The sequence below is a fragment of the Borostomias antarcticus genome (assembly GCF_949987555.1).
Source record: "Borostomias antarcticus genome assembly, chromosome: 3".
NCBI lineage: Eukaryota > Metazoa > Chordata > Actinopteri > Stomiiformes > Stomiidae > Borostomias > Borostomias antarcticus.
Window position 1 is genome coordinate 7,981,718 of NC_140236.1, and position 15,924 is coordinate 7,997,641.

At 46.5% G+C, this 15,924-nt stretch overlaps 1 protein-coding gene across 1 annotated transcript in view; it reads right to left on the bottom strand.

Annotated features, from left to right (window-relative positions):
* LOC311307085 (low-density lipoprotein receptor-related protein 1-like) overlaps nt 1-15,147 on the bottom strand; it is a 101,076-nt gene extending 85,929 nt beyond the window's left edge. Inside the window, exons 1-2 of the mRNA XM_084435843.1 lie at nt 14,583-15,147; nt 2,978-3,100 (exon numbers count right to left, since the gene is read on the bottom strand). Coding sequence (XP_084291969.1) covers nt 2,978-3,100; nt 14,583-14,655 — 196 coding nt within the window. The 5' untranslated portion in view covers nt 14,656-15,147. The remainder of the gene's footprint in view (nt 1-2,977; nt 3,101-14,582) is intronic.
* Between the last annotated feature and the right edge of the window lie 777 nt (nt 15,148-15,924).

The window sequence follows — 15,924 nt, forward strand, 5'->3', positions numbered from 1 at the left end:
AGAGACCAAGTTAGCTCTGCCTCTCACTGCGTTCCTAAAATGTCCGGGGTAAACTGCACGTTTGTGTGAACGGAGCGGCGTTTCTGTTGACAACGAGGTTGTAGTAGAACGTGTAACTGAGCCCAGCAGACGGATGAAACACTGCGCTCCATACAGTTCCCTTTGACGTGATGAATAACTGCATTGTCCATGTGGACAAATGACATAAGTGGTATGGAAATTTCATTCAGCTCAGTGGCCTTAAAGCAGAGGAAGAGAAAAGGGGCAAAACGCAATTTAATGAGAAAAGGCTCCACGGCTAAATAAGTTGATTTTGCAAGTCTTTCCGCTACTCATTTTAAAACTCTAACTCTCTCTCCCTCTCTCTATACTTCATGTAAATTGGGAGTAAATGTGAACCGACAGGAGAAGCAGGGTGGCAGGAGAAGGAAGGAAGCGGAGGACTGAGAATATTGAGCAACTGAACCGACTCTTTGTAGTTTATCTCCAAGCAACATGCTGGTATCTGGAGCGAAAGGGGCGGTTTGTGGATGAGACTGTCAGGGACACCTCTCAACTGCACGCACACATCTCAACGGCTCACACATTGTACACATTGTATATATGAAGCATCGCTCGTCTATCACACTACACTGCACACGCACTGTGCATGCACTCACCACACTATTCTACACCAGATTTCCCTCTAGGGGGATCAATAAAGTGTCTGTCTGTCTGTCTATCTGTCTACCTATCCTGTATATATATTGTCTTCATTGTGCCTTTGTCCTTGCACTGTCCTGTCCTGCACCCTGTCATGTGTCATCTTCATCAGCATATGCCATTACCCTGGTCAGATTCCTGGTATGTATAGACCATGTACATGGTGAAAGAAACAGATCTTGAATCTTCAATAGTGAGGTCTGGAGGGGAAAGGGGAATAGAACTGTGAAGCCACTGGAGAAAGCCTAACCCTTCTTATAGAGGGAGGAATGCTTTATATTGTGTTTCTTTTATTAAAAGAGGAGTGGGCTGAGGGCATTCTGCTTCCTCCTTATCTGTTTATAACGAGAGAGAGTGAAAACGGAGTCTGACAAAGAAGATGGAGGAGAAAGAGGAGTGTAGTTACTGGGACCGGGATTAGAACCTGGCGGAGGTCCAACTGGTGGATCTATTATGAACTAGATTTGATGAGAATATTTCCATCAGCCCACGTCAGAGCTGAACGGGAGAGGTCACGGACTCCCTTTCTGGCCGATCCAAGGTGTAGAATCGGCGTCAAGCGTCGGTCACACCCGAGCAAAAAACAGTGTAGCTCCCAACTCAGTTACTAATTTTTACTCCTTCGTTGTGATAATTATTTCATGTTGTATTCTGGCTGCGTATGGCCGGCAGGCGGTTCCGAGAAGTAGCTGGCCGACCCTCGGTTCGGTGTGTTCCGGGCTTTAGGGTGACGGAACCTTAGAAGGTGGAGTTCCCTCTCTTCCCTGGAGAGGAACCCATTGTAATTAATACGCAAAGGAAATTAAATTTATTTTTCTTTCTTTCTTTTTCTTTCTCTCTTTCTTTCTTTCCTTCTTTCCTTCTTTCTTTCTCTGCGCTTCAACACCCACATTAAATGTTTTATTTGTCTATCAGCATCACAACAGCAGAGCATGATTTATTGCACCCAGCTATTTCATACATACTGAATCCAAACACCCATCTGTAAATACTTAATGTGCGTTTTCTCCAGCAACAACAAATGCCTTGATGCTGGGATTCAGCCACTCGCTTGTGCGAGCCAGACTATTGTGAAAATGTTTGTGCGGCATGACAGACAGATGTAAGGTGTGGCCTGCACATAAATATGTGTACACACACACACACACACACACAAGCACGCATGCACAAAAACACACATTCAGAGACCTGCAGACAGACACAAAAACACACACATAAACACATGCACACACACACACAAACCGACCGAGACATTCAGAGACAGGCAGACAGACAGCACAAACACACACACACACACACACACACACACACACACACACACACACACACACACACACACACACACAATGCCTTTAAGAGCTTCAGCATAAACACAAGCAGGCAAAAAAAAAAAACTATTTAAAAAGAATACAAAAATAAACACAGGAAGGCTTTTCTCCAGAGAGTGTGTTTATAGGTGGCATAGGGGAGAGGGTGGCAGATGCTGAGAGCCTGGGACGAGGTTCTCCCAGGACCACACAGATCATCCAGAGTTCAGACAAGAGCAGACTCATCCCTGAAACACCCAGACTAAACAAGGCCTGGTAATTAGAGCTATAACTCACGGGTGGCAGCAGCAGCCAGGCCAGGCACTGGTGTCCTTCAGATAGAGGGTAGAACTCGAGCAAATCATCTACTTAGGCCCTTATTAAATTGTCTGGACATTGTGTCAACAATCTCTGGGTCTCTTTTAGTGTAATGCCTGATTAGTGAGTTTACAGAAAGGGGATGTCAGTAGGCCTATATGGTCCAAGTGGATTAAATGAATTGCTTATGGACTCCTGAATGAAGTCCACCATGGCCCATAGGTCAGCGATGCATCTAATCCCTTTCAATTGAATTTTTGGTCACTAGGGCAATGACTGGGTGTAAGTAAACTTCTGCTGCGTCAAACGCTAGAAAGTCAAAAACGTTTACAAAGTGTCCAAATGAACTTTGGGGCCTTGTTTTTCAGTGGTGGGATTATTATTTACATCTTGACTGCTCTACTGTTGGGAGTCTCAAGAAATAGCTCATCTTTTTTTAACATTAGCTAGCTAGCTACTGCCGCTAGCGTTAGCTAACTTTGCTGCAAACCGGGTGTTGAGATGGTGTGAAAGTGGTGTGAAAGTTCCATGAAACGGTCTATACAGATCTTGAGGAAATTCCGGCGTTCAACAGCGTTTGAAAACAGTGTATTTGAGCCAGAGCTGGTTCTCTTTCTGAGGGTAGATTCAGAAGGCAGTAGCCTACTTACAGATATCAGGTGATTCATCTGACCCATCAGCACAGTCCTTCTCTCCATCACAGCGCCATCCCTTGGAGATGCAGGTCAGCTGGTCCTTACACACAAACTGCTTTGGACTGCAGGTCTTTGGAGCTGAAAGACAGAACATAAATATGTTATCGTACCTGTAAAATGCCAATGATTTTAACACCTTCAACTTGATACCGGAACTGCTGTGTTGGTCAGCTGGTGTGACACTTCTGCACTTGCAAACTACCGTCTAAATTCGTGCCTGTTACCCTGATTCTGTTGTGGAATTTTCCAGGCTCATGGAAGTACTTTTTTTTGGGCCCAGCAGGGCAGAGTGACATTCTAGGGGGGTCAAGCGAAGTTCACAAACAGGCTTTTTGTATCCAAAATCACCACAGGGACACCCCGTTCACAAAACAAACTCCTCTGAAAACGTACTCCCCAACACTGCTTCTCGGTTCGCTTGTTTGTTAGTTCCTTTCAACTGACGTAGACAAAGACCTTTTCTCTCTGCTTTTCTTACTTGTGAAATGTTTTTCAAACATAAGCCCTCAGAGGCTCTTTCATGTCCAGCAATAGAGAAATAAAACTGACCTGCAGAAAAAGCCTAGCTTGGTATTTCAGAACAGTCAGCCAGTGGAGATTGTTGAGGTGTACCACAGAGCTAGCCCTTGCGACCGACTATTGCTACTCTGGCACTGCCCAGTCTGCTGACATGGATAGACTCAGCCACACTTGGAGCAACATAGTAAAACCTCCACTGTAATTAAGCCGGTTCCCTGTGAGCCTGCCTGTCAATCTGTCCAAAACCACTATATCTGTCCCATAGGAAGAAAAGTCCAGAACCAAGCAATAGACTTTAATATTTTGTCCATTTTCTCAGAGGCTGTACAGTATCAATTGTTCCTTGTCTTCAAAGAGCTATAGGTTATGTCCATTGAGAAAGGGACCTGAACTATGTCATATGTCTACTCCGTCATCTGCAAGCTATGTAGTTGCAGTATGTATATTAACGAGCAGCATGTGTGTTAGCGAGCGGCAGTGTTCTAGAGAGGACAACACCGCACCGCACAAAGTAGACTGTCTCATTGTGATTCTCTGCAGGGACTAGACCTCTCTCTCTCTCCCTTACTCCCTCTCTCTCTCTGTCCTTCTCTCTCTCTCTCTCTCTCCCTAGATGACTTACCTCCCTCCGCACTTGGCAGCCAGGGAGGGGTTTGGGGGAGGATGGAGGTTGGCGGGGGCAAACCGCAAGGGGGCTTGGATGTGACTGCAATCACAAGAGGAGTACAAGGGGGAGGGCAGTGTATCATTGCGGTCACGTTTTCCTGTAAAGTGTCAGACTAAGGGATTTAAGCTCTTTGTGCACAAGTGTGTGTGTGTGCGTGCGTGTGTGTGCGCGTATCAGGGGTGATTCAGCCGCCGTGAATCATGAGTGTCAGGTTGTTATAAATACAATCAGAAGCTAAAGGGCTGGTGGGATCAAGTCACAGCGCTCCATTGAGTCAACAACACCTTTGTCGTAGAGGGGATCAGTAAAATGCTGCGTTGCATCTCGACTCTTCTGCCCCTCCTCCATCTGCATTTCAACCCAGCGACATGGCCGAGGATATCTCAGAAAGAAAAGAAAGGCAAACGTCCTGGGGAAGGTAATGTTTGAAAGGCTAAAGCGGGAGTTCAAAGAGGAAAGTGCACATAAAACGTTACAAGGCCCTAACAGCATAAATAAGCGTGACAGAAGAGAGAGAGTCAGCTGTGAAAGAGAGGGCGGAGGCAGGAGACTGAATGGCGTCTGACAACGCGCGCCCACACCCCGTTCTCGGAGACCGGGGCCAGAGCGAGGGCTAACCTGCCTCAGCCTGAGGGCTAGCTCGCTGCAGCTACTGCGGAGCTAAGCAAACGCAGCTAAGCCGGATGTACGGCCGATTCGTGTGCCTGAACAAACGTCACTACATACAAACAAACCACACCAGCCGCCCCATAGACCCGGCCCAGGGGCCAGGATGAGTGGAGGTATTGAAGCCCAGAGCGGGCTGCTATGTGAGGGCATTCCCCTCGGCCTCTCAGGGCCTCTTTGCCTGGAGCAGCTGGGCAGAGCCACTTGTTCCTCATGACTGGGCATAAAAACTGGAAATATAACATTGCGGCCTTCTAATTTTATCGTCGCTCCATACACCAGTACCCTGGGACCGCAGAAGGAGAGAACCTCCAGGCCTAATTGGAGGTTGCGGACTGGAGAAGGGGGGGGGGGTTCTGGCAACTTCTCCCTCCTTCTCCTTTCAAAGCCCCGCTGAAATATCTCAAACAGAGATGTGGATTGTGAATTCAGTCGAACCCACCGACTCACACTTTTTTTCCAAAGGCGCTGCCAAAACGCTGACAATTTCTGGAAGGTGCAAATCACCTTGGGGATGTTAACCAGAGTTTCACCTCAGAGGAGGGGGGTGGGGGGTAAAGAAGGGCTTTATAGTTTCCCCCTGGGACTGCACCCAAGATCCAAACAACCGCGGCTATTAAACCAAGGATCCCGAAAGCTTCCGGAACAAACGTCCTCGACGTGTTCACCTCCTGCTTCATCTCAGACAAGACCTTCCCCCTGATACAGTCTTAGTACTTCCTGTCTCGGCTGAAAGGTGATGATCACATTGCCATAACTGGAACGATGGAAACTGTCCATCCCTCAAAACTGTTAACCCAGAAAGGGGAAATTGTTTCCACTGCTGTCAGCTATTAGACTGCTTTGCTAATGAACATGATGCATTTATGTTTTTGATGGTACTTGATATTTTATTTATTTTGTTTTTTTTATTGACACACAACAGTATTTGGTGTCCAAGAGCCTTTCCCCTCGGGGACAATGAAAGTTTAATATGATCTCATATTGCTCATGTCTCACTGGAGTCCTATTCATTTAACCTAAGATAGAGAAGTTCTTAGTCCTTCTAATGGCCATTGATGGTGCTGTCCGACAAGCTTTCCAGGGGAGAACAGTCTTTATTACGACCTCCGTCTGGTGAAATCCTCAACTACATCAAGCAGTCTGGTTTCGCCGTGACTATTTGATGAAATCGCTGCAATGTTGTGCTAGCAGCATATTTCATTTAGCATAGCTCTACGGGCATGTCACTGTGAACGCATTATATATGAATGAGCACAAAGTCTTCCTTTCTCCCTCTCTCCCTCCCTCTCTCTCTCTCCAGGCTCAGGAATGCTTCAAGTCTAGCCCACTTTGTAGAAATTGTCATAATATTTGTCCAAGGTATACCTGAGAAGTCGGTGCCTTTTCACACGTCTGTCTAGGTCACAGAAGGCTACTGTATCCAGCCGGCCTAAGAGGAAGTACGAGCGCTCCCGGTGAGCAGTGATACTGCACACTGGCGTACTACACTGTGAACTACAATCTAGGTTAATGACTTCTCACTATGCAACGAGGAAATGAGCGTTTGTTTGTGCATAGTGTTTGTTCTTGGATAGCACACCAGCGCACTCCGCAAGGGGGTCATCCGAGAACGAATTCAGCACATTTGAAGCAATTGTGAATTAAACCGCACTCTACTGGTGAATGAACCGAGTGTGGGAGAGAGAGAGAGAGAGAGAGAGAGAGAGAGAGAGAGAATGTCCCCCGCTCTCCACCAGCAGTCAGATGGTGGAGGCCTCGCTCTCTCGCCCCACGCCCTGCCCAGCTGGGACACACAACTTGACCCACTTTCCCTGCCTCTCATCAGCCTCCTCTCAACATGGCCATCCCCGCTGCGCAAATCAACTCCAGATCCCCGCACAACGCATTCCACCACCTTATAATTGATTTCATGTGTTCATGGCTCCTGACTCCGTGCTTTCTCGAGACGAGCTCGGAAGCTTTGGAGTTTAACCCGCGGTTCTGGACTTGAGGAAGAGGGGCTGTTATCATCCACCGAGGACTGAGGAGTCCATTAGCAGTAGTGTGTTTAGAGCGTCCGAGAATAAACGGATGATGCCTGCGATTCCAATATCCCTTTTCCGCAGGGGGACTCTCTTGGCCAGAGCAAAGAGTTTCAGGCTGCACGTTTGTCCTGGTTTGCTACCCACGAGAGCCTGCGTGCCGTCGCGAAAAAACGTCTGCGAATGTTTTCAAATTGTAGATAGCTCAAATATTTGCAAAGGCGCATTAAAAATAAAATGTGCGTGCGGTGAGCACATCAATGTGGAATTGCAGCATCCGGCCAATCCCGTCCCCCGGTGAATAATCTCCAGGCCAGGCAATAGAATATGGCTTGTATTACAAGCTGTTGCTGGAAGAGATGAAGGAGAAATCGGGGGATCTGGGATGGTCTGAGTGAATAAATGAATGGGCCCCGGGGTCTTGACTGTCTTGGTGTGTGTGTTCTGCAGTGACAGGGAGGTGGAGAGAGCACAGCCGGAGAGGGGAGACTAGGGCTGTTTCCCATCAGCCATCACTTCTCCCTCTTGCTCCACGTTTCGATGGAATTTCAGAGTCTTCCGTTCGCAGCGCCACGGCCTGCGCCGGCCGAGGAGAGCGAAAACAACCGCAGCGTGTAATTAGGCCCCTGAGGTCGAGTTTGAAATGATTTCTCTGAGCTCGGTTTAGCGATATTTCAAAGCAAGAATCCCCCGTTTCGAAAGGGGTAACAATTAACCAGACAAGGATTTCGGGAAGGAGAACAAGGAGGCGAGGGGAACTACTTGTTATTCCTCGAAATCTGCGGTGCATTAATTATTCAAAGGGACTTTTTTTTTTTACAAAGCCAAATGGAGGAGCTCTTACAAGTCAGAGAGGAGGTTGTGGGCAACATGATACAATAGGATTCCATTTAACACATACCTTCATTCTTCTGCCTAGTTTAAACTGAAATGTACAACCAGTAAGAGCTGGTTATAAAAATGGCATATCATCAGAGGTAGGTTAGATACATCGGTAGGAGGTAGGTACTTTAATATTGAGATACAGAGCTGCATGGATAAACCTTTACCCACAAAAAGACCAACTGGACTGTATACAACTATAGGGCTGTGACTAACACCCACACACATACTCATACACACACACCCGCACACAGAGAACTCTAGTCACTCAAACACAACTTATTCAATGGAAGCACTGTCCAGTGTCCATCCAACAGGAACAGCCACTTGTGCTGTCCGAGCCACTGGCCAGTATGGGCAGCGCATTAGCCGGCTTACTGCGCACACACAATATCCACGGGTCGTTCAGCTTCTAATCCTCAACAGTCATTCTCAAAGTGGCTGAACATGCATACAAACAACAGCTGAACTTTGAGGCAGCTAGTTCCCTCCCCTCGTGCCCCAAAAGGTCTTTTTTGTGTGGAAGCACAACGGGGGAGGGGGGGGGGGGGTCTTGCTGGCAGTCAGAGGTCAGAGGTAACATGATGATGAGAGTCCGCACGCCATCACAGGCCAGGGATGGAAACCCACCAGAGACCAAGAGAGAGAGAGAGAGAGAGAGAGAGAGAGAGAGAGAGAGAAACGATATACATTAACAGAGGGGCCTATATTGTGCCTGGCAGAGTTGCTACAGGCCAACTCCTTTGCCCCCCACGTATATAACCGTGCACCCATGGAGGAAAAGTCGAACCAGATCCAGCTGTTATGAAAACAGAACGTGGGAACCACAAAATGAAAGCTGGACCACATAAAATCCAGGCGCTGACTGCAACTGAGATGGCCATAAAGCCGCATAAAGCCTGGATTTTACTGTACTTGTGTCCTCTGAAACAAACAAGGAATCCTAGAATTAGGCCATGGTGAATGTTCTCTGGACAGAACATCTTTCAGTTCAAAAATATCTTAATGAAAATTTTGAAAAAGGAATGAAACAGTTTTTTTTTTTTTTTTCTCCTCTCCATGATTCTATGGCGCTTTCGATTTCACCCGAACCGTTCCATTGTGACCCTCTCATTATATTACATGATATCAAAGAAGAAGGTCGGTACGTCTGCCTGGCTCTGCAAACGCCTGGGAGGAAGTGTAAACCATGCTCGGGCCCTATTTACATCACTGGAGTTCCATCTTTCATGTCAGACCAACTGTTGTTTGTAGTCCATTATTTGGTGAAATTACAACAATACATGAGCCCTATAATCTAGTCCAGAGAGACATGGTTGATTTTTTACTTTTCCCCTAATCTCAGAAATATGAATGTGTAATGAATAGGCAGAGAAACATTGCGACTTCTACAGCTCCCGTCCGCACCAGAGGAAAGGGCAAACCATGGAGGCTATGCCACACATGCATAGGCAGCCCTTTATGGCGGAGTGTAATGGTTGTGATGGAAGCAGACAGGTTTGACACATGGCAGCCGTCCATGAAATTGGAATCTTATCAGAGCACATCATCTGGTCCAGGTGAGGAAACCCGCCAAGGGGCCTTGTTGTTCAATCGATTCTCTAGCCAAGAGAAACGTCCAAAACCAAGCCTGAATGTGAACATCTGAGATATATGTGTGTGTGTGTGTCTGTGTTTATGTTCATGTTCGTGTGAGACTGCATTTGAGTGAGTGTGTGTGTGTGTGTGTTTATGTGTGAGTGTGTGCGCCACAGATGGAACAAAGAGCAAATCAAGAACAACTACAGCGTCATGTCACCAAAGTGCTCCGAGGGTCCTGTTTCACTGAGTGGACGGACACCCCCCCCCCCCCCCCCCCCCACTGGGTGAAGAGTTCACCACACAGCGATTGAAAAACAAAACAACAGTCACAAAGCCAGGATTCACACGTTTGTGCTGGATGTCGGGCAAACGTTGCGACCAGCTGTGACATTTGAACAGCTATGTCTACTCTTTGTGCGAAATACATGGAAAATAGATCAGCGTTCCACGTCTCAAAAAAGAGGAAATGCTAGAGTGTATTTTTCACGCATATGACATTTTCCGTTTTGGCCACCAAAAGCCAAAAGGGCCATCTTATGACTTGGATGGCGATTCAGAAAAATGCTTTTAGGCTCTGATGGCAGAACATCTGACTAAATGGAAGACGAAAGCCAAGTTTTTTTTTTTTTACAGCAATCCAAGGCAGAGCACACTGCCACATCAATGCCCACATGATGTTACCCCATTTTTTGCTCAACAGACCCATCCGGTTCCTTTGGGGTCTTAGGGAGCTAAACAGGGTAAACACTGATGTAGCCACCAGAAAACACCAATTACAGTTCACCCCTGCTATTCAACCTCGACAAACCCGCTTTCATCCTGGGCCTTACACCTCCTTCTCATGCGGGGAACCACACTGAAGACATTTATGTTAATGTGGTTTTAGCCTAGTCTCCGCCACATCTCAAATCCAATACAGGAAGGAGAAAGAGTAAGGAGGAATGTATTTCACAGTTTATTGTTGAGGATCCCGCTGCAGGGGATTCATATTTCGCTAATTCTTCAGCTGTAGGGCTGCGTAAGTTTATAGCAACTTAAGTATGCAGTACTTCGCCCCTTCAAGGGTTTGGGTTTTGGTGTGCAAGATGCACCTCAATGGCAGTGAAGAATTTATCCTATTAGACTTTTTTTCATTTCAAAAAACGCATTAATGGGGAAACTGGTTTCAGGGTACTTCTGAGTCACCTAACAGAACACTTCAGCCCACTAATACCAGTCATCTGTTCCAGCATGACAAAGACTATTCTCATGCAACAACCAGTGGAGTGATGTGGTTTCTCTTGTCTGTTGAATTTGTATAATGAAGGCTGTTTATCTGGCAGATGTTTCCAGTGACGGGTCTGAGGAGGATTCGGGCCCAGAGCCCATTAAGAGGTCAGGTAAACAGAGGCCAGGGCTCCTCAGGAATTCACCCTCTTCACCTTGCGACCTGCATCACCACGTCTGCTGACCCACAGGCTTCAGCTCCGTTGCACGTTTTGTTTGTTGTGATTCCGCCAAGTCGACTCTGCGGCATTCTCACAGAGCTAAGATAAAATGTGATCATCAGGTCCTTTACCTGACGCTGCTGGGTTTGCATCTCTAAGAGCACAATCTGCAAACGCAGAAACAGCCACGCTGTCCAGAGAGATGTACGGGCGCGCAACTGCGGAGTGGGGCCTGACCCCATGACTTCGGCCTCTCCAATCCCCTCCACAATCCCTAATTCACGCTGCGACCCAGCAATGATCAGAACCAATCCACGTGTTTCAGCTCAAGTGGCCGACTCTGGCCTCACAACAACCATCCTCTCACCCCCCCTCTCCCCCGCTCTGGCCTTGGCTCCGACAGCTGGACAGCTGGCCAGTCATGGGGCATGGAACTAGCATGACATCAGATGCTGTGCTTGGTACTGCCCGGTTGGGATGACACTTCCTAACACTGGGTTGGGCATATGGAACAATTCCCAGGACTGTCCCTCCTGGTAAAGTTTGTTTTGCTCACCCCCTCCAAACCCCAACCCCCCCCCCCCCCCCCAAAACCCACACCCCACCCCCCAGGAGTGTGTTCCTCCCCCCCGTCGTCACATCCCTGCTGGATTAGTGGTCTTCCTCTGGCCAGATGTTCCACAGCAGTGATGGGAGGAGCTGGCCCCTCTTTCTCTCCCTCTCTTTCTCTCCCTCTCTCTGCTTACTGGCTGAGTTCTTCACTCTCATATGACTGAACATGGATCGGAACGGATGAAGGGACAACAACAAAATGTTTGCCAGCTTTGGTGACTAACTGTACCGTCATTCCAGACACTCCTTCGTGCAAAAAGGGAGAAGGTTGTAATGTGTAATGTACAGTAAGAGATGATGTACAGTAAGAGATTTAAGAGAATATAAGAGGTAGAAGAGAGGCACAAACGGCTACCCTGTTTCTGTGGTCAAAACGGTCCTAGTGTATTTTTGGTTGTAGCATTATGCTGATAATGTCCCCCTGGTAGGGAGGGAGGTAATTGAGTCAAAAATGTAAAAAAAAATTGGAAACTGATTACGTCCATTTCAGTGGTGATGGGCCTGGGTCATTTGAAAGATATTTTGTTTAAGTGTGTACCTAGCATGAAATAAACCCCCCACCCGCCCCAAAATGAAATCCTGAATATGCTGGGGTAACTTATGATCTTTTGAGTGGCGTAAAGAAGACCTACAAGGAGGAGGTCCTTAACTCTGTGTCTGACCTAGCTGCAGAGCACTTGGAGGAAGTGAAGAAGCTGACCAACCTAATGCTGCCCCACCCACAGCCTGTCCTGGCCGGACAGAGGAGGGACTATGGAATTGATGAGGAGGCCTTCAAAATGGACTACCCCGTGAGCGATCAGGCGAGTAACATCGATGGAAGCCCCGTGCACAACATTGGCATGGAAAGACAATGTGGCAAGGTGGACTACAGACTGAGAAAACGAGCCACGCTGAATGCAGCCAGCAGGTCAATCATCTTGCAGAAGAGCCAGGAGCTGAGGGCTGGACAAACGCCCTCCTTCAGGGGCAGCCCAAGCTAAAAGGGAGGCCGAACTCAAATGGAGTAAACACATGATGGAGAAGTTTGAGAATGGGGCAGAACAGAAACAGGAGATGGCTCGGAGAAAAGAAAGGTGGGCCTGGTGGCCCCTTCACAGACAGTGGAGAAGTAGAGAAGTTTCTCATGGATGAAACTCTGGACGACAATATTAAGCAGCAGAGGATGAAGCTGAAGGTCCAGTTCGCCAGAGAGAGCACCATGCTTCTGAGTTAGACCCCATCTTCCAAATACAGGTGACACTGCCCAACGGGAAGAGGATGATGAAAACCGCACAGGAGTTTGGATCTGGGTCTTACCTGGGCAGGAGGAGTGACAGAACCACCCTGGAATATGATAAATTCCAGCAAAGTCTTGAGAGGATGCCATCTTCCTAAGTCGTTTCCATGCCACTGCGACTCAGTAATAATGAAAAATGAATGTTTTCTAAATGCTTTCAAATTGCAATTCAATTATTGTTAACAAAGTATTCTGAATAAAGTGAAATTATTTATATACACTAGTATTAGCAGAAAAAACAGTCAGTGCCTACAAATGGCAGAATAGCCAGAAAACGACATTTATTTTTACTTTTTCCATTTTCAAGGGGTGGGGGTTCATTTCAAGATATAGAGTTGGTTTTGGTGTCTAAATTCCTGTATTAATAGTGTTAATCATTTCCCAAATGGGCGTCGTCAAATTCGAACTATCATGATTAGGCCTACCCCCCCCCCCATTCAGAAGATGAGAGAGATAGATGTTTAAGTACTAACTGAGATGCCTTATGTCTTACATAATGCATCCATATGCATACCCATGTCACAGCAGTATTTGGGGTATTTCTGCAAAGGCGTTGAGTAGGTTGAATTGTTGAAGAGCGCATGTTAATGCGTTATCAAAATATGTTTCTACAAGGCTACACCCAAGAAACAGGAACCAACTTCCATCATCAGTTTTTGATGGGAATACTTAATTTCTTACAATTAAATTTGATTCGCATTGTGGTTCTTGGTTATTAGACATGCATGCACTGACGTTTAAATCTGCTTGAGACAGCCATGGCAATAACAAGCTTTAAGCAACAAATTATGTTCCAATTGACGTATCGCATGGTGGATATCCGGGCCAAGAATGAGTGGCCACAATGAAGCAGAGGGAATCTAGATAAGCTGATCCTTAATATGGGGTGGCCTATAGGACGAATCGGGCGCATAAAACGAGGTTGAGAGAGCAATCGCACTGTTGTTTTATTCAGTACACTTAGAATGTATGTCACTTGATGCTGTGATGAATTCTCTGCTTTCAGACATCTGTTCACTATAGCTGTGCACGTCGGGACAAGCCGTGACAAGGCTACCTTTACGACTGAACGCCCACAAAATTGTTTTCATGTTCTAAGTAGCACGCAACTCAAAACAAACATAAAAACTGATACCCCGATTTCCAACAATGGGATCCACTGATTTGATATGAAACTCGCGCGTGCAATCTGCTCCAATCTCCCCGACAGAGACGTTTCACCTGAATGCAACGCTGTGCTTTTCGTGAAATGAAAATGCAGCCATAACCTCAGCAATATAACAAAATACATTGTATAGGCATATTGATCAACAGTGCGACGTAGCCTATAAGCTACTCGAAGGGAGGCATTGTGGACTTCGATGTTTATGCATGGACAGAACAGGCCTTCCATTGCACATAGATGTCATATTTTAACTTGTCAACCGACTGAATATTCTCTATGACAACCAAACCCAATAAAATGTAATCTTATTCCGTCGTGTCAGCAAGCATCTTGAAATATGATTTGAAGGAATTCGACATGCAAGCGTGAAGCCTGTGGAAAAATATCTCTAATACAGACTCGAATTGAACACATTTTAGCCTACAGCTGTTGTTGGGGACTTGGTTGCAGTTAATGACAGCACTGTTGAAAATGCAGACTATACAGGTGGTTAATTGGCATATTGGTAGGGTGCTTATGGTCCATAACAAATCATGGAATATCATAATGCTTACAATCAACAACAGCAAGTTACCTTGCTAGCCTAGGGGCCTATTCTAACGGACCATAGCCTAACGGGTAGAAGACATTGGTAGCTTCAACTCAGCTAGGGACCTTTGCAGAGAGAGAGAGAGAGAGAGAGAGAGAGAGAGAGTGAGTGTGTGTGTGAACACATGCAGGGGGACACGAGCCTCTTACCTTCTATCGCTCCGGTAGGAGCCGTGATCTCCAAACTGAGGATAAACCCCACGAAGAACACGCTCATTTCCATGTCCTCTGCAATGCCCGGTGGCACTGCTGTTATAAAGGAATGTAGAGGAAGTTGACTGAGATTCTGCAATCAGGCAGTCTGTTCCAACACCTCATCCGAGCCCCCTCAATAGTCCTGGGCGTCCGTTCCTTTGCGCCCGCAATCACGCTTTGCAATGGTAGGCTAGGGTATGGATGTAGCCTGGAATATTTAACAATAGAAAGCGCCTTTCTTCAGCCTGCCGAGGCTATAGGTTGGGCCGCTGCACAGTCATGTATAGCCTATTTCTTATTGATTATCGGCATGCAAAAAAATGATGCACATTGCCCTGTGCTATTCTTCAGTCTATTGTGGTCACAATGTGACTACACCATACCGCCGAAATGCTCGAACAAAGCTCCGGGAGTTCTCGGCTGTGTTAAAAATAATCCATGCCAAACTAAAATAAAAAACAAAAAAGTAAAAGTGTATTTTTTTCTTGGGAGCTCCACCGTCTCCGTTGCTGGTGGCTACGATTTCAATGGATGGTGACTGGAGCTCCTGCACAGAAGATCAGCGCATGACGTCACCAATTCTATTCCCCTAAAAAAAATCGGGAAACTACGCGGCAACGTGTCTTTGCGCAAGCGCCAACACACCTCCTTTTCTCCCGTTTCATGCGCCTTTCAGCCCAGAAACTGGCGCTCCTGCACCAGCCATGATGGTTCAACAATAGTTGTTTTCTCTGCAACGTGACAAACAAGTGCATTTCTGGTATTAATAGATCAAATGGGCTACAGCATTGGCCTCATTTGAAATGCACTAACCATAAGTAGGCCTATAAGGGTTGTCATGGGACATAACAAGGATGGATGGAATACGTTTCACATTCACAACTGAGGAAACGTTTTTAGGGGCCGGGCAACCTCAGCTGCCGGAACCCTCTTGTATTTGCCAATCTTCTTCTTCTTCCTCTCCTCCTCCTTCTTCTTCTTCCTAGGAAGTCTGACTTCCCATGCATGAAAAATCACCAAACATTGCCCTTATTCTATTTGTGAAAACAGAGTAGGCCTAAAGGTTGATTTCACTTTTTCTAAAAAAAATATTTTTTATTTCACCATTAGACCAGGTTTCCGATAAAAAACTACATCACTTAGACCTATCAAATCTGGACTAGATTATCAGGTGGACTCCAGAGACTCATTGAAACAGAATCTTAGATTTGTGAAACGTTGATCCTATTTGTGAACACTGGAAAAAGGGCGATTTCACTCTTTTCCCCCATCCCTACAGTGAAGCATGGTGGTGGCA